We start from the raw sequence: 18,861 nt of genomic DNA, 5'->3' as shown, positions 1-18,861 counted from the left end.
TCTATTATAATACTTCGGTCGGTTAAAGGCGAAAGCAAGCAGGACAAAGTAATTATAATAATAAAAAAACACTTGAAGACCGTTTTTATTTTCTTCTGTTCGTTTTTATACAAACGCAGTAGATCGATCGAGAATACTTGATGATCTGATCGGACGATGAGAACCGTTAGCCAGTCCGTGCGCCGGCGAGTCTAGAGGGGTACTATGCCATGCCCCTCCGGAGAAAGGTTTTCCTGTCTGTCTGTCGGTTTTGTCTGTATGTAGATTGCCACATGATGCTTAATGGACGGGGTGGCATGATATCTCCAACCTAATTGAAACTAAGCGCCTTTCCCTCGCACGAGGGGAAGGGGAAGGGCGTTCGACGACATTTTCGAATGGCACAAAGAATGAATGCCAACAGTTTGTTTCCCGATAAAAAAAAAAAGTATTACGGAGTATTTGGTCCATTCAATTTCATTTTCCAAACCGGACCTCGGGCGTCTTGTTCGTTAGTTCGCCTTTTTTCCAACGAGACACCAACAGGCGTCGCTGTTTTGGAGCTAAAGTAGCCCGATGTTGGTGTTTAATTGGATCCTAACGGCGCCGTCCCGAGAAAAAAGAGAGCTAAATGGGAGATGATAGGGCCAGCTGACGAAGCATTAGCTGATGGGTATTAAGATCTTCCAGAATACTTCCATTCCAATGGCGTTTTTAGTCTCTTTTTCAGATGCATTTCAGCATACTAACATCTTTAATTGATATCGACGGGACAATTGGAGGTGTATACGGGAGTACATGTATTTGAAAAAAACAAAAAGGCGGAATTCGAATCTAACCAGCTACACAGTAGGCCGTCGGTATTAGCCCACGAGCCGGGATTCTCCAAACCGTTTGATCGGTTACCGCTCGAGCCCTTTTCGGGTATGATTTGTTGGAGGCATGGGAACTCTCTCGTCGCCCTTTTTTCGAATTTGAAGATCGAACATGTCTCTGAATCCTAGTTCAACAGAGCGCGAGGCTAGCCTTTGAGGAATGGAAACTCGAATATCAAAGAAGATTGTCGTCGACTACGATAGGTGGAGCCGTGCGTGCTACGAAGTCCAAACTCTACGTGACACATGCTGATCCAGGTACAACATGCCAATCAATCGCGAGTAGCTGCCGCAGGTTAACTACACGCACTCACTCGTGGGTGTCGTGTCTTTCGTTTTGATGTCTTCCCTTCCCTTCCCCAAGGTTCCAGCGTCCTGGGAAGGATATCTCCGGGGGGGCTCTTTTTTTTTTTTTTTTTTTTTTTTTTTTTTGTTTTTACCAGCTCAGACCGGACCTAGCGCTGTATGAGAATTGCAAATGCTGGCTTTCTCCAGATCCTACAGCAATTTCGAGATTCGCGAAGGCTTGTTCATAGATGATCTATACTATCAATCTCTAACGACGGCGTGCACTTGCGAAAGTATGATGAATTAATTGAAATCCCGTCATCCCCCAAAAAAAAAAGGTTGAACCGGACCCCAAAGGATTGTTTTCCTGTTCCTTCTGCCGGAGTACGTAGACTCGCGAAACTTCGAAGTTCAGGGTCAACAAGATCGCAAAAGACTGCTGCCATCTACCCCGAGTGCGAAGAGATCAGCGCTGCAAGTAATCGCAAGAAAAGAAGAGGAAGTATTGTGCTGGCTTGTTCGCTTGCCTGGCTGCTTGCCTAGGGCGATGTCCTATTACTCCGTCGAGTAAATGATGTATGTCGTACTTCTTTTTTTTTTTTTTTTTTTTTTTTTTCTTCCGTAAGGCAGTTCGAGGATTGAATTCACGTTGTGACTCCTGCACAGTTAAGTTTGACATCGTAATTGTTATCAAATCATATCGGAACCCGAGAGTAACCACCATCATGTACGGCAAACGACAAGGCCCCATCTGCAAGCTGCGAGTCAAAAATGTCAGGTAACATACATACATAGCATGTTCAAGTTTAGGATGACAAAGGGAACCGTGTGAGTTTCTTAGTTAAGCTCTGTTAATTACCTATACCATCCATGGCCATCCTCCCTCGAGGCCGCCTCCCCCCCAGATGTTGACATGTTTGGTTCGTACCCGGGGTCGACCTAATATGATATATATGTTTTTTTGGTTATAATTATAATTATGCAGGATCGAAAACATAAATTGGTCCGAATGACCTGAAGCATATAGGCAGACAGCGGTAGATACTCGATTAGGGAGCATGTTTTGGGCAGCTTCGTCTGAAAAATCGGGCTGGGTGAGGGATAAAACGCCCGTTTGTGCAGCCGGCTGTCACTGACCAGCTGCGGATACACCGTCGGGGATATGTGATCGCAAACGCGGTTTGCCATGCAATGGAGGCCAGCTGGCTGTGCAAAAACAAAGAACGAAAGAAGAGGACCTTGTTGGTTTGAATTTAGGACCTAGCTAGTAACTAGCAGCTTGTGGCTCGGGTCGGCGGTCTTAGGCATGAACCTTTTTTTTCTTTCTGTTTGACTGGCAAGGGTGGTAAGTAGGAAGTACTTGCTACCAGCATGCTACGAGACTTCTTATTCGCGAAGTATCACCGGCATGCGAGGAAGTGAATGCCAGCCAGCCAGCCAGCCCATCCATATCATATCACAAGGTCAACGTGACAACGGAAAAAAAAAAAAAAAAAAAAAAAAAGCCACCCTTCCCCCAAAAACGAAAATGAGAATTAATTACGAGCGCAATGCTGATACGGATGGGGATGCCCAGGCCAGGAGAAGGGCGAATTAATCGAATTGAAGGGACCGGAATAGGGTATCTTTGCAATTAATGATATGATACATCCACGTACATATTGTATTATTCAATCACATTACTCTTTCCCTCCTCTATTTGGAGATATCTGGAAACGAAGTATGTAAGGTAAGCTCTGCGGCGCCCGCCTTGTATATTAAAATAGAAAGTGGACACTGTCTGAAGGAAGTGAGTGAGTGAGTGCGTGAGTGAGTGCTTGAGTGAGAACTCTCCTCTCTTTGACCCTGCCTCCATACCCTGATGTTCATTTTCCGACCTTGATTCGGACCGGTGAGAGGGTTCAATCCATGCATGGGATCGGAGAGACTGATCATGACCGAAGTTTGAAAGAGAGGAGATAAGTAGGATACGATAGCAGCAGCAGCAGCAGCAGCGGACGACGCCATAGCAGCATAATGATTAGGTCCGAATGGCCTTAACATGTCAACATTAATATTAATCATTACATGGTTTACACTTGTCTAATAAAAAATATAAAAAATAAAAAATAAAAAATAAAAAATAAAAAAAGTGACAAGACAAAAAATAGCAGTTTTCTGCAATGACAGTCGCAGCTGGCTAGCTGAGCTGGGTTATGGCTTGCATCTCCGTTTATTTTGTATGTGGCTATCAGCAGCTCGCTTTACCTGGCCTGGTCATAGCTGCAATAATAATAATAATATCAAAAAAGGTTGTAATTTTTAGTCAAGTCAAGTCAAGTCGACTCGGCTGGACGGATTTCCTCTGCACGATCAATGCTCCGGTCACCATCTCGACTGCATATTTTTACCATTCGCAGGAAGCAAGCGGATGCGGATGAGGTAAGCTAACTTGTCCATGTCTTAATCAGAGCACAAGATGACCTCTTAATTGTTAGCATGTTAACTTCTTGCAAAGTACCATCGGCTCCGTCTGAAGGTCCTCGTGAAGTAACATCCGCACCCGTCAACTCGGCCTTTTCAAGTACCCCCCGAATAGTTACCGACAGGGCTAGGGCCCGCGGTTCCACGCTATGCGGTAAAAGGAGCATGAGTATGAGCACCACCAAGCTTCGCAAAGCAAGACCATCCGCATCTTTTGGTTCGGATTCTTCTTCTTCATTAGTGGGAACGACAGACTGCAGAGGTGGGGAGAAAAAGAGAAAAAAGAAAAAAGAAGATATCCCGGGAGAAACCTCCCCCCCAATCGATCCCGGGGACATTGAATGCATCGACGGGGACAATATCCCCTGGGGACGTTGGGACTGTCCGGACTAGCCCACCGACCCTGGTCACTTTTGACGCAGTCATCCATCATCGCCCCATTTCGCTTTACACTACGCTACGAAAGCCTGGAATTTGGTTCTTGCCTTGGTTTTGGCTTAAGTTGCTAGCAACCCCCTCCATTGCCGGAGTCAACCGCCTGCTACCACTGAAAAAGGATATATAGACATCCTCTCCTCCCTCCTGACCCAACTTATACCCTTCAGACGACCAGTGTCAAATTGTCCAAACTACCAACATAACAAATCCAATTCTACTACAATACCCTTTCAATTCCTTGCATAGGATATTGTACTGTCACCTGAACTTCGAGCTGTCCCACATATATACTTCGACTTGCAATATTATATTATACCACGCTGCCCCGCCATCGACTTCAAAAAAAAAAAGAAGAAGAAGAAGAAGAAGATCTATATCGACATCGATTGCGAACCGCGATATATATATACGCACGCACATCTGGCGACAAGATATTAAAGCCGGACCAAATATCAAACCATCAATAACTTCTCTCTCGAATCATCAATTCCTCATATCACATACATCAAGATGTACTCCTGCATCAACCAGACCCGAGGCTGCCGCGGCCGATGCAACGTTCTAGGAGGCAGATGTGGAGACTGTCTACAGCTTAATCTCAGGAGACCAATCTCAGTATTCGCTGGCCCGCGAGATTTCTCCGCGCCTAAAATCGATCTATCTGCTCTCCAGATGGATAGCTCCTCCACCCGATAAATACCATACATACATACCACGCCATATTCTTTCACCTTCCTACGATTCCATTCGTTTCGAATCGAACCAATCGATAGCTAGCTCGAGCTAGCCAGGCTGCAGCTCCTGCATGGCACCATTCGAGTCCAATCGTTCACTTCTCCGCTTCAAAGGGCCCTCGAAGTCTCGTGGCCATTTTTCTTCCACCCGATCGGAACTTTCATTGTACAATCACGACTTTTGACGACTATCGATATCCCCCCCCGAACTTTTACACTGTTTCCTTGAGTTTTTGTATATTTTGGAAAGGTTCATTGAGCGAGTTTCTGTTTGATAAAAATCCATTACACCGGCGTTGGAATTTTGCTTGTGAACGGGGAGGATTCTCTGGAAGATTTTCTCAACATCTATCAGACACCATATTTCTTTTCTTCTTTTCTTTTTCTTCTCTTTCTTATTACTATTTCCCTTTCTCCATTGATATCGATATCCATTTCCAGGCGTACATGAATTCATTTCTTCCATTTTCCTATAACCTATGTATTTCTGGTCTCCAACTTAACTTCTTGGCTCGTTTTCACTTCTTCTTCTATATCATTTTTTCCCTTATTTTATTCGAACGCTTCTGCTTTTTTAACTTCTTTATAATCATGTAACATGTACAATAATTTCCTTTAGACGAACCACTACTACCACTTCTATTCTTCGCACATATTCTCCTCCCATTCGAATTCGAGATCTATCTTAAACCGTAAAAAAATACAAGAAATTTCCCATCCCTATTCCGAGATACAAGCGTAAACCAAAAAAAAAAGAACTTTCTAATTTTTGTTTGCCATTTAGATGTAACATATAACCAAAAAGAACCCACTTTTCCCACTAAAAAAAAAAAAAAGCCTCTTAAGAAAAACTCAGGAACCGTTTTGTTTTGGTGGTTTGTACGGCTTCCAATATTCTCCTTTGCCACCTCGTCGAAGAAATTTGTGGTTTTCCCCCCTCCGAGTGCGCCCGCCGCCCTTGCGCCAGGATACGGTCAGTCCGGTGTTTGAGGTTGATACAAACGTCAGGTCCCACCTGAAGGTCGAGCCTTGGACGCTTACCGAATTCTTCCCTCCGTTCGAGAAAGGGGAAAGCTAAAAGGTAATTATTAGTTATCTATTACACTACATACTGCGCGAAAGCTCAGAGCTCTTCAACCTTTTTTTTTTTTTTTTTTTTGTCCCTTCGACCCTCGTCTCTTGCGAAGACCGGACCGATCTAGAGTCGAATCATATCATGAGTAGACTGGCGAAGGAATTCAACGTTATTCCTGGTTAATTAATACCAAGAAAGAAAGCGCCTCCAAGATGGAAGAATAAAAATAAAAAAAACTCCACCAACAGAAAAAAAAAGTTATTCACTAAACACTAAACATGTTAGCTCTATGGGGACAGTTTCTCCCTTGTTGTAACTGTTGCAATGTAAAAGTAGTTTAGAAGCTAAAAGAGACCAAAGAAATGGCCGTGCGAAGCGCCTCTTTCACCTGCTTGTTGGCTCCTGGTGGTTAATCCACCTTTTTCTCGTCCAAAAAAGATATCCGTTTTAGAAACAGTACATCATATGCGTTCATACATACACATACATACAAAACAACCAAAAGAACGAAAGGGATAAGAAGAAGAAGAAGGGGTGGTCAAAAAAAATCATCTGATGTTCGTGTTGGCTGAATCCAACCTGCAGGCCACAGTGCGCAACTGCAACTGCTATTAACACGCACGCCAAAATAACTAAGAATGCATACGCCATCCTCGCACAAGAATCATAAAAAATGAGAGGGAAGATGCATGTGCAGCCAACCACTTGATAGGGAACTGCAGGATCCTGTGCTCTGTGCTCTGCTGTCAGGCTGCTAACGCTTGCAGCGGGACGAGGAGAGGAGAGAGGGGGATCTGCTAATGAAATGCACTGTTCCCCTCCAATCTCATCGTGCATCTTGAAATACAGTCTCGCTTCTCCTGACTACATAGTATACTTACATACATACGTGCATACATACATACATACATACATACATACATACACGTACTGAAGGGTCTCGGTGCTGGCAGATGTTTCCGTACTCCTTAACTGATAACCTTACTTCTTTTCCAGATCTCTTCGGGTCTGGGTCCGGCAATGACGCAAAAGCCATTATTATCTAACCAGTAGTGTTTTTTCGCGTGGAGTGCGTTAGATCGTGGAGAATATACCGAATTACTTAGCTAAGTAATTCCTTACTTACTTAGTCTATACACAGTAGACTGACTGAACTGACAAGCTGCATTGTAAGAGCAAGGCTCAGAGGAGGAGGAGGGGTGTACTGGACAAACTTGGACGTTCTATCTGCCAGCGAATAAGGCGATGGATGACCTTTGGAGTAATATGGGAAGCCTACGCAAAGCTGCGTTCATTGCAACCGTAAGACTCAGATCTGTTCTTTGTGCACCAGCCAGCGTGGTACCGATGACTTCGTCTTCTTTTTTTTTCTTCCTTCCTTCCTTTTTTTTTTTTTCCATTCAACGATGTCCTATATTTGACGAATCACCGTTTTCAAACATCAAAAGACTGCTCCCACATGCAACACGCAGACGTATGCTTTCTTCCTCCTACTTCCCTCACTTTTTTTGTTTTTTGTTTTTAAATGTCGTCCCGGGGAGCAAGAAGGCGGTGTGGTCCCGTGATAAGTTCTGGACAGGGAGCAACGACCATGCTGGTGACGTACCGCTACCTGGGAAAAAGATGCACGTTCGTCTGTGTGTCTGGCCAAGCTAAGCAGCACATTATCAGATAGACAGCCAGACCCATGGGTTTGCTTACAATTTCTGTGGGGTGGAAGAGGAAGAATGAGGTTAGAGGGAAAAAGACAGTCAGTCGACTCGTTCCAGCCAGCCTACTCTTTTCTTAGTAAGGCTCCACTTCTTAACTTGGTGATTGTATGTAAGTAGCTTGCTTGCTTGATTTGATACTCATATTACAGGATTATAACCCATTGACATACTTAACTTACATACTAAGTACTTACATACATACGGACACGGGCCTGCTGCGACCCCCGTTTGGCGAAGTCGAAGTGCCTATTTCATGCGCATATTCGTCTACGTAACCAGATACCACCATCCACACCCATCAAGCCTCGGCAGGCGGTGGTAAGAAAGTCAAGCAGACCAAGACACGAACATACCATCATCATCTCCAGGCTGCCTTATGGAAAGAAACAAAAATAAAAAAAAATAAAAAAAGCTGGATATGGCTGAAAGCGGTAGCCGTTACCTCCCGTTGACCACTTTTGAGTTTTTTTTTCCTGCACGTCCCGATATATATTTGTGCATATTATCGATTCCTCGAAAGATGATAAATCAGAACGCTGCAAATCTGTCTGTACTGATCAATTGCGTCTTTCGAAAGATACCCTGGGGTTTTGAATCGGCCCAGTGAATTGGAAATTTCATATCAATATTATTCTCATACCGCTCCAGACGCAGGTGCCAGAGTAAATGCCGCATTCTTCATAAGCATGAAGGGGTCAAGAGATTGCAAGATGCAGAATTCCAGGGCCAAGAAAGAGAGAAAGAACCCCCATCAGGCATTGAATCCACAAGGTCAACAGGGCGAGCCTGGATGATCGTGAAAGCATGTTGTGCCGTATGTATTTCGTGCATATTGGCGATTTCTCGATTGGGCAGCCCTTCTTAGCCTTGACAAGAACCTCGCCCGCAAAAAGGCGTATTAATTGCTGTGTAGCCTTTTTATCCACACTTAGCGCACCGAAAATTCGAATTCGCGAAGGTCAAAACCTCAACGTTTGCAGACCTCCAATCCCCATTTGCCACTAATGCGTTGGCTTTTCCCGAGCGTTCTCGGAGCAGAAACGATCGGCTAAGATGGAAGAATATCTTTGAGCCTAGCCCAGCCTCGAAGCCGGTGTCGTACGATAGTAGGAGGGAACAAGCTCGACGGGTTTTGGGTACTTCAGCTTCGGGGTGCTGTTGAACCCGGCCCATTTTGACAGTTTGAGGGGTTCGTAGCCGAGCAGAAAGATCGTGAACGGCCAGTCAGAAATCTGGAAAGCTATCAGAGCCCCCTTCGCTTCCCTCGGATAGGGAAAAGATGCATGTTCCTTCGATTGCAGCGCAGCGGTGCACATGTAACTTTATGCAAGCCATTGTGATCTTTCTCGTAAGTTAAAAACGAAAGTCAAATCAAAAAAAAAACGATCAATACCGAGGCCTTTTATAAGAAATATTTCTATCATATTTTAGATTTTAACCCGACGTTAATGTTCCGTACGCAGTTGCCGATGTTGAGAGATACATTACCACCACTCAGCCCAAATGTCGGGACAAATCTTGTGATCACTTGAACATGTTAAACGTTTTCTATCAAGATCCGCAAAGACCATCCCACAATCAATTGAGAGATACAACCTTGTGTGTGGGTTTTACAAGCTCTAGATGACACCGTGAGCTGACATCGTCTTGGCCTTTTTTGTTTTCCCTTCCCCCCGTCGAAAACTAAAAGCTTGTATATGTCCAATCAGGTTGTCCAGATTCCCGGAATGAGCATTCCAAAGCTGCCGGCTAGCTGCCTGTACACCTCCTGCAGAAAGGTACCCAAGGGACGTTTAATTATTTAGAGAAACACAGCATCTTCGGCAGGAATGGTATAACAACGGCTTCTGCCGCCTCGATATCGGGTGCCTTGAAATCTCGTCCTGCCGCAAACAGGAAAATAATCAAGCAAGCCTGAGCCGCAAAGGTTAAGATTGCAGTCCAACCACCAAGGACCGATATTTCCCCGTCAAGGAATCCGAACGCCTCACTTTATCTGATGTCCGGGGGGGTTTGTGGTGGTAACCAAACCAAACCAAACCAAACCAGACCAAACCAAACCAGGCCCTCAAATTTATATGCTACCCCCCTCCAGCCTAATACGGGCCTTGATCTGTTGACATTTTTGGAAAACGAATTGTCGGAGGTAGGACTGCATTGGGAGATTTGTTCAGGACCTAGCTTGAACGTGAACGGCATATGCAAGTAAAAATGCTGATTTCATCCCGCAGGTTGCGCTTGCAGATGGGGGGCCACCTCCCGCGCGATAATGTCGATAGCGTTATAATATTAGAAAAGAGGTAAAGTCAATGCCTAGGATAGGATTCTGTCCGTTAGGTGATGGTTTGACGAGAAAAGTATGGCGATGTGCTGATATACCATAGAAGGAAGTGGATGGACCTAAAAATATGAGCTCCTCGGCTGGTCCTTTTGTATTTGGGCCCTTGGGTCCAAGGGTATCCTATTGGAGTCCTTTTTGTATTTGCATAAACTCACCAATGCAAGTAACTCTGTCGGATGCGAGCAAGGTTTCCCCACCATTGATATTGCAAATATTGGATTTCGTTGAGGTATACTTTGGCTAGTGCGCAACTTCAATTGCTTATCGGACGTCGAGGGGGCATGTCTGTCCAATCTAAGATTGAGTTCACCCAATATATACTCTTATAAAAAAAAAGATAATCCGATAATACTACCTATGTATAACACTGTCCGCAGAAGATCTCCCGTTACGATTAATTAACACCCGCAAGAGAGTTTACATGCCAATGGTCGCACAAACGATGGTTCGGAGAAAAAAAAGGTTGCCATTTCAAGAAGGTTTTACAGTGGATCGCCAACTTCTGCCTCGAAAACCTTCAACTTATCAGTTATAATTAATTAGCTCGACATGACATGGTCGAGCTTCCCAGTCCATAATACCTAGAAATAGTATCTGGACCTCCACACCTCGCTAAACCACGCCTTCTCCCATGGATCAGGATGAAGAGAGCTAATCGATTCAACCGTACCCCGTACGAAGGTTGAATGCAGTTAGACCCAAGCTTGAGCAAACCGTACATGGTGTCAGTTTCACTGTTCGATAGGTCACTAGCTGTCCCATGACATAACCATGCAGAATAGGCTCCTTTGGGGATTTGTCGACGAACCGACAATTAATAGGCTAACTATTATTTTCCGTTATCCTCCTAACGTTTCGTGCGTGCGTGCGTGCGTGTGTGTATGTATGTATGCGTGCTGCTTTGCTTTGCTTTGCTTGTCATAGGTACAGACCCCAAAAAAGAGTATCTGCCCATATGCGCGATGTCATCATCATGTCATATATTTGGCACTAGCATGCTTCCAACCGCTGCTAAGTATACCCTTGTTCGGCCACATAACCCTACCTCGCAACCCGCACCCTCCTCGAGATCACCCTGAGTTTCCCGGTTTTTCTCGGTGACGAAGTCCTACTAATTGTCACGATAGCATCGTGGCATCTACGTGTAGTGGATACGTCGTGGTGTTTTTCCCTCTTTCCCTCTTTTTCTCCCTTGATTTCTTAAAAGGATGATTTCCTCATTACCTCAAAGTGATTTTCATTGATGGGATCCACTCCCACACACCCGAACGACGCAGGGTAATGTTTCTCATGTCATAGTTTCAACGATTGAGAAATGGTACCGAGAAAGCAGCCCACAATCAGGAGTTTCATGTCCCATGCTTTCCCCCCCGCCATCGTCACAGTGAGATAAGGGTATGATGCCCAAAACGATGCGGCCAACCTGGCAGTCAGTTAATACTAGCCAAAAAGTAGTACCGCAGTCGGTTTAGTTTGGAACAAAGACGAGAATAGCGTGGGAAGAAACGTGTTCATTGCAACGGGCGGCTCCATTTTTTTTCGTCTGAAGACCACAGCGTAATGATCATCCACCCGCCCTACTGGCTGCTGCTTTTGGGAGAATAACCCAATAGCTACTCCATAGTTGATTCCGTCAACGTATAGTATCATTGTGACTTCACCTGCATACTATAAGCTTTCCGTCGAATAAAAATAAAATAAAATAAAATAAATACGGGTTCGAACGTACGTGCATCACATCGCAATGAGGGTCCCACCCCGGGCACCCTGAATATGAATCGATGCAGGGTTATTACCGGGCCACGGCCACGGCCACGGGTTCCGTGTGATAATTCGTATCCACACCCTGTATATGCCCTTGCAAGGCCTTACCGTTGACCGCCGTGGGGCGTTCTGTAACTTTTGAGCATGAGGCCGTATAATTAAGATATCGTCGGAGCTCCAACGAAAGGCATCATAATCAGTTGAATGCCCTCAAAAAGTCAGCCAGTAAGTAGCGCATGCCCTCATACATACCTAGGATTGAAGTTCGCGAATTCGAACGTACATATCAGATATATCACAATTGCAATCGATCACGAGTGTGGGGGTTCCTCTGATATGGGACAAGGGGGGTATCCTTCCCAAACGGTTCACAACGCAAATACGGACGACGTTGAAAATGCGATATCACAATTGGAATTGCCTAACCAGCCACTTCGACAGGACGGATGTATGTAAAACCCTCATGGGCACCATTACTATTAATAAGTACATACTTCTTGCATTGCCGTTGAAGCCGCGTCCGCCTTTCCTTCCTTCCGTCGGCAATTTCTTAGAAAAAATATTAATAAAAAGCATAAGACCTTCCTTCTTTTTGTTTTCAGCTCCACTTTGCTCGGTATCGCCTACATGATTTCTCCACATTTTCAAATCCATGGGTTAAAAAAAAACGCAGGAAAGGCTGGAATGATGCCTCGCAATTAATTAATCCTCGCTTCACATCCAGCCACATATATTATTATACACATGCGCATGCATCTGACAGGAAATACAAGGCGAGAGATAGAAAGAGAGAGGGAAAGAGATGCATCTCATCCCATAAAAGATATACGGGCATACTACCCCAGATTAGTTATTTAGCCGTAATCCCTCCCAAGCCTTGACGGCTAGTGTCGCATGTTTCTTGCGTCTTGCATAAATCACTCATGATTTGGGGCAGAAGGCCTTTCTAGCTAATCCGTTCGAATTGTGGAGTATATCTTAGCTGCTGCTTCCTACATACATCCCGGCATACGTATGTAGATGCAGGCTATGCTATCCGTCGACGCCCGCCCGGTATACACACTCGCATTTGGATTAATTTGCTATTTTTGAAAGAGGTCGGGACCTTTATGGCCCTCGAATCGAGTAACTATCTTAGATAACTAGGCGAAGGAGTCATGTCATGTCAGATCATGTCATGCCATCGAATTGTAATGTTGACGTCTGGATAGGATAGCGCAGCGCAATATGCAACATCATGTCAATTAGACATGACATGACTCGGGTCTTTATTATCGTAGCACCATCTCGGGTAACTTGCCTACCCAGATTTAATTCTGCATGATCAAGCGTTTCTAGAGTCAGATTCTTGACTGCTGTAGCTATTTAAACCCCGGACTTGGCTGCCACACTCCTCAAGCAAGATCTCCTCGGTAATCGCCCGTGGCTTGGGTGCTAGTAAAAGCTTAAAAACCTTATTTCGAGGTTCGTGAAACAATAGGAGGGGAGGTTAGAATAAGACGCTGGTTGGTTCATTGATGTGTGTATTAATGATTTTCGTTAATTATTTGCGGAGTACATTAGCTATAAAAACCTCGTATCACAATCGTCTGATCATTCGAGATAAAGTGGGGGCATTATCTTGGCTGCAGGACTATCTGTCAGCTTTATACATGATTACGAAACTAGACAAACCATATGGCCGTCGATGCAAAGATTGCAAAAACAAATGCGTTCGTGGACCTGAAAGATTCGAAACCAGTACCAGAACTAGACCAGTTCAGCCAATCCTCAATCTCCTTCTTCGAATCTGCCTTAGTGCCACTTCTTGTTGGCAGCTCCTGATATTGAGGACATGAGAAGGCTCCTCTGATAGTTCCATTGTTCTTGAACCCTTGGAGATCTGCACAGTTGAACCCGGCTTCATCATTTCCCAGAGAAAAGACACCACCAACTCTATCCAACTCTGGAAATCTTACACTCTCAAAAGTACCCTCCAACCCAACGTTGCCAGTAACTCTCTTTAGCATTGGGAATGAAATATCCTCAAGTTCAGAGTTATTCCTAATCACCAAGTCCAACTGTACAGCCTCCAAAGCTGGGAACGATAGACTCTTCAGGTTTCCAGAGTTTTGAATGAGGAGCCCTCTGTTGTTTGTGATGCTGCTAGAAGGATCGTACCAGATCCCCACATCCCGTAACTTTGGTGCCTCCAAAGTTTCCACCGTACTGTCATTGACAACAAAATGACCGATGGCTCTTTCCAACTCTGGGATCTCCAAGCTAGATATCCTCTGGAATTCGAAGAAGAAGACTTCCTTTAACGCAGGAAGGGAAACTTCAACACCCGGTTTATTTCTCCTCAAGGCAACGTTATACGAAGCATTCGTCAACGCTGTGAGTTCTAATTTCTCCAGTTCCTTGTTATCAAAAATCTCCACAAACACCGCAAAAGGAAGTTTATCGTTCTTAATCTCTTTGAGCGAGGTATTCGTAACCTCGTAATTATTCTCAATGGTTTCCAACGTCGACAAAAAGTTCGCAGATGTCAGCGAGGGAAGATTGTTCAACCGCACTCTGTTGATAGTCGTAAGAACGGGCATGTTGATCGTGGTAAGGTTAACCCATCGTGAAATGTAAACATCGGCCCTGACTGTAGTAAGTTTTGGAGCGGATAGCCGGGTGACCCGGATATCTTCATCAAAATTGATGGAGAGGAAGCTCCCATCAACTGATTCAAGATTTGGGAATTCCATTGTGGCCGGGTAGTCGCTGGCATACTGGATTACGATGTCGCCGGCGACTGTAGTACATTCTTGCGCCGTTGTGAGGACTCGGCGAGAGTCGATGAGGAGAGTAGAGTTATCGCATATGGAAGGAGTAGATTGCGATTTTGCGGAGTGTAGGCTGCTTAGCCCGACAGCCGTTAAGAATAAAACCTTCGAAATCATGTTGATACTACAGGTATATGTCTAGGATATATAAATAAGTATATAAATTAAGTATCAATGTATATATCTTCAACTGCGCAGCCCAGGTGCAATACCGAAGAATGGGGGTGGGGGGAGTTCAAAAATCAAATCCCCGATCAATCGCGCGACATCGAGTATCCTTTTTATACAAATCGAATTCTTTCGCGCGAATGGAAAAACCCAAATTGAGATTGAAATTGCATTAAATTTCCGACGGGGGCCAACCGAGCCTCAATAATTTTCCCTAGCTTGACGTCATGACTCGTATCCGGCTGAACCTATGAAAACTAGAGTTTGCAATATATCGCTATCGCGATATATCCACCCGAAGGTCTTGGCTCGAAGACCACATTCTCAAATGCTCGATGATCGTTGGTGGTCGAATTGTGGGCTTTTTGCCCATTAGCAAACCTTTTGTTAAGACCCACAGCTTGGCGGTTGGTGCTTGAGTTGGATTCAAACCATTTTTTTAACTCTAGCTTGCTTGCATGGGGCAGTGCGGACAATAGCCTAATAGTGGATCGAAGATCGGATTTATTCGATGCCGAAATGCGAGTTATTCTATATTCAGCGTGATACTGCGCGTTAGCTATAGCTATAGCTATGGATTGATCTGGGGAAGGAAATCGAACTTGGGATATATACCTGCAGTCCCGAAGCCTAGAAACCTGATATCATTCCATCATGAGTATCGAATCACGAAGGTCGAAACCCAACCTTTCTAGATATACAATGGCGCATGACTGGGCAGATAAATTCTCTTGGACAGAGCCGGGAAAACGACTCCGGCCTATCGATATATCGTGGGTATCAAATTCATTGTCAAACTAAATAAATAGGTGGCCAGAGAGGATAAAACCCAAAAGTACAAATACAAAATCCATCAACGTCAAAAGATTCTGGGTGGGACAGCCAAAGATACAAGCGGATATTAGACTAGTCCTGGAAACATTCGCATGCGTGAGAAACTTAACTTGTCCACAATTAACCAACTGACGAGATATAAAAGAAGGAGCGTATAAGGCTACACCACTGATTTGACAACTAAACATTTCAGAAATAAAATTGCTGTGAGGACATGCGTAAAAAGGCCGTGACATTGGCGACATCGATAAATATTTGAATAATAGGTCGTTATAGAAGGATAGGATGAAAAAAAAAAATTATTACGAAAAAGGAATTACTACTCCGTAAAAGAGACCATAACAGTCGGTATCAAAGAAAAAAGAAACCCTTTTGACTACCCCCAGAAATGATAAATGTGCTTTGGTTCACTTTCCAACGCCAGAAAATGCATGTAAGTTGCATCCGATTATGCAAAGACTTTTCTGCCTCTCTTTTAGATTTTCTCTAACTGTATTTCCGCATCCCCTAACTTTTCTTTCCCCTATCAACTTTTGTGCAGACTGGTTTCCAACACGGGACCAGGTCGCAATTTTGGTGCTTTTTGAGATGAATTATGTGCCGCATCTAGGGTTTCTCGTAGGGTGCATAATCATGGCATCGCGAACCCGTTACGATTTCCTAGTGCGCACTTTTGGTCGTCTAGATTTTGCCGTCTTCTTCGGGAGCTTCTGTTTCATTTCCACACCCTCATCCTCCTGTTCACCTTCCTCAGTCTCAAAACCTTCATCTAGTTGGACATTCTCCTCCAAAATGACCTCTGGAGGCGGACTAATCCTTTTGGAAGAAGACGCCTGCGGAGTATTAGTCTGGGTCGATGTCTCGCTGTCAGGGTTCCTCTTAGATTGTTCGATCATCAAAGATAATTGAGACTTTGTCCTTTGAAACACCGGTCGTTCGAAAGCTTCTTTCTCGACGATACTGGGAAGGACCTCGGAGATGGGTAGGAATGCGCTTTCGACCACGGGTACAGCTGGTCCTGGTGTGCCCTCATCGCCGGCGGACTTAAGTGGGACAACGGAGTCCACAACTAGAATGCTCCTGCCTCGTCCTCCACGTTTCGTTCGAGGTATAGCAACAGCCGTCATAGAAGCTGTAGCAATAGTTGCATTTGTTTTCAAGGGTCCTTTGACGATAGGGTTCCCGGCAATGGCTGATAACCTGTCCTTCTTCCGTTGCTCGAGATACTTTGCTCTGAAATCGGGCTCCACTAACCAGTCCTCCTTACTCTTTGTTGAACCCACCTCGCTCGATTTTCTAGAGCTTGCTCCGGATCGTACGCTTGTTGAACTATAGTCAGTGTCCTTTCCGCTTTGCGAAGCGGCGTCCTGGAGATTCGTGATTTCGGTTGTAGCTGTAACTGGTGTTGATCTCCCGCTGGATGCCGTAGCATTCGAAGAGTTCGAAGTCGTTCGGCTGGGAGCCGCAGGGCGAAGTCCTCGTTTTTTATCCTGTTTTCCTTTCCGTAAGATTCCCTTGTGTTTTATACCGCGAGCCGTTGTGCCGTTTTTTGGCCTGGTGGATACGATTTCACGACCGATTTGAACCTGAGCGTTGTTTGTTGTTAACGGGTATGACTGATGGCCTCTGGTCAACGCTGGTCGGATAGGTGCCTCGGGGAGTACTGCGGGTGAAGGTGGCGGAACTTTCGGTGGCATTGCTGGCGATGGTGGAGTGTTCGGGTACGCCTGTAATAACGAAGCACTGAGGGCTGTCTGGGAGGGCTGGTATAGAACATTGTTGGATGGTGATAACCTTGAATAGGGACTGGGTGGCGGAGTAGGCGGAACGGATATATCAACGGGGACCTGTTTAATAACCGATTTCGATGGCGGTGGGATCTTATAAGCACTATTCGCGATTGCTTCTTCACCTTGGTCTATCATCAAAAAGATCTTTGCAACAGTATTTCCAGAGATGTTTTCCTGAATCCGGGTGGAGCCCCATATTCTCCAGAAGAGGTTTTCCAGTCGCCGACCAGTTGCGATGATGTTTTTATTTGTCGTATACACTATTATCCATCCCGGTTCGTATCAGTATCACACTTTTCATTGCAACTTTGAAAGGGTTGCAACAGAGCAGATTAAGAAGCAAGGTTCCAGCATCTTCAATTCCCCGGGGTCCAGTCCAGTTAAGTGTCGGATCGGCTCGGTTCGGGAGAGCGGTGATCATCCAGGCCTATTGAAAGAAAGGTCGATTTTGGAAAGAAAGATGTGGTCCCAATACCCTGTGGTTGTGCTTGCATTGTATGTTTGTGGGCGGGACAGCTGCTAAGACTTACCCTTCCATAGTCGTGTGAGTTCTTCGACCTGCACTTTATCAATCTTTCGTATATCATCCGTCAACGAGTGTCGGTTGTCGACTATCTGGGGCAGCCCATGGTTCATCATGGTATATACTAGTAGTCGAGCCGCGACTGCTTAGCTAAGAAGCAGACGAAACTTGGCTAGAAGTAGAGCTACCAGAGACTTGGGAGCTAAAAGGAGAGAAAAAGAGTATTCGTCCCCCACAGTATGGTAGCCCCGAGAAGGTTCCAAGGTCCGCGGGCGGGCAATATAAAAAGAACAATAGAAAGCCTGGGTCGACTTTTATGGTTGGAAGAGATACAAAGAGGTCGTCAAGGCTGGAAAACAAGATTATAGCAAAAGAAGAGGAGAAAGAAGAAGAAGAAGCAAGGGATAAACTAAAGAAACGAAAAGGAGATCGCTAGGAAAGTTGAACCGATGATAGAGGGGTTCGAGCGGCCCGACAGGATGGAACAAAGCCGGGGAAAAGTGGAGGCGACGAGGAGGCTGCAGATTATATGCAAGTAGAAACTTTGGGGAAAGGACCACGTGGACCTTCAGCTAATGTCGCGATATGTTAAATCCCCATTTGAGTAAGGCTTTGTCGGATGGTTGTCAGATGATGGATAATTCAAAGGGTAGCGTGTACTGGATCGTCCGCTAAGGTGGTCCTCGTGAATGTCAGCCGGTTCCCCGCAATACGCGGCTTTTGGGTTTGAAGACCCTTGAAGAAGTGGTCTGTGTGTGTTTTATATAATTAGGAAGCGGAGTCCATGCTACAGTGAGCTATTATAAATTATTACGAACTCCAAGTTTTCGTTTTTCCTCCCCAGTAAGCAGACTCGCAGCTCCTAGAGAAGGTTCGAGCTCTGGCAAATCAGCTTTATAAATTTGGCTTTGCTGATGCGAGATGTGTTGTCCCTGTCGACAATTGTCGTCCTCCCCAGCTGCTTTTATGCAGGGTTCAACTTTAGGAACTGGATTTTGCGCGGTAGGGCATTTGGTGTTCTGGACCTTCGGAGCTAATTTTGCGGGGAAAGGAAGGAGGAAGAT

The 18,861-nt window shown here is 45.0% G+C and overlaps 2 protein-coding genes across 2 annotated transcripts; both read right to left on the bottom strand.

Moving 5' to 3' along the window:
* Positions 1-13,333: 13,333 nt before the first annotated feature.
* On the bottom strand, positions 13,334-14,599 carry AOL_s00078g439 (uncharacterized protein; the record flags this gene model as incomplete). Its single annotated transcript, XM_011123702.1, has 1 exon — positions 13,334-14,599. One exon carries the CDS (start codon positions 14,597-14,599, stop codon positions 13,334-13,336), a length of 1,266 nt encoding a protein of 421 aa, XP_011122004.1.
* Positions 14,600-16,134: 1,535 nt separating this feature from the next.
* On the bottom strand, positions 16,135-17,913 carry AOL_s00078g438 (uncharacterized protein; the record flags this gene model as incomplete). Its single annotated transcript, XM_011123701.1, has 2 exons — positions 16,135-17,534; positions 17,805-17,913. The coding sequence occupies 2 exons, from the start codon at positions 17,911-17,913 to the stop codon at positions 16,135-16,137; spliced, it is 1,509 nt and encodes a 502-aa protein (XP_011122003.1).
* Between the last annotated feature and the right edge of the window lie 948 nt (positions 17,914-18,861).

The sequence above is a fragment of the Orbilia oligospora genome (genome assembly GCF_000225545.1).
Source record: "Orbilia oligospora ATCC 24927 unplaced genomic scaffold scaffold00078, whole genome shotgun sequence".
In the NCBI taxonomy this organism is placed as follows: Eukaryota; Fungi; Ascomycota; class Orbiliomycetes; order Orbiliales; family Orbiliaceae; genus Orbilia; species Orbilia oligospora.
This window is presented reverse-complemented; position numbering and strand designations above follow the sequence as displayed.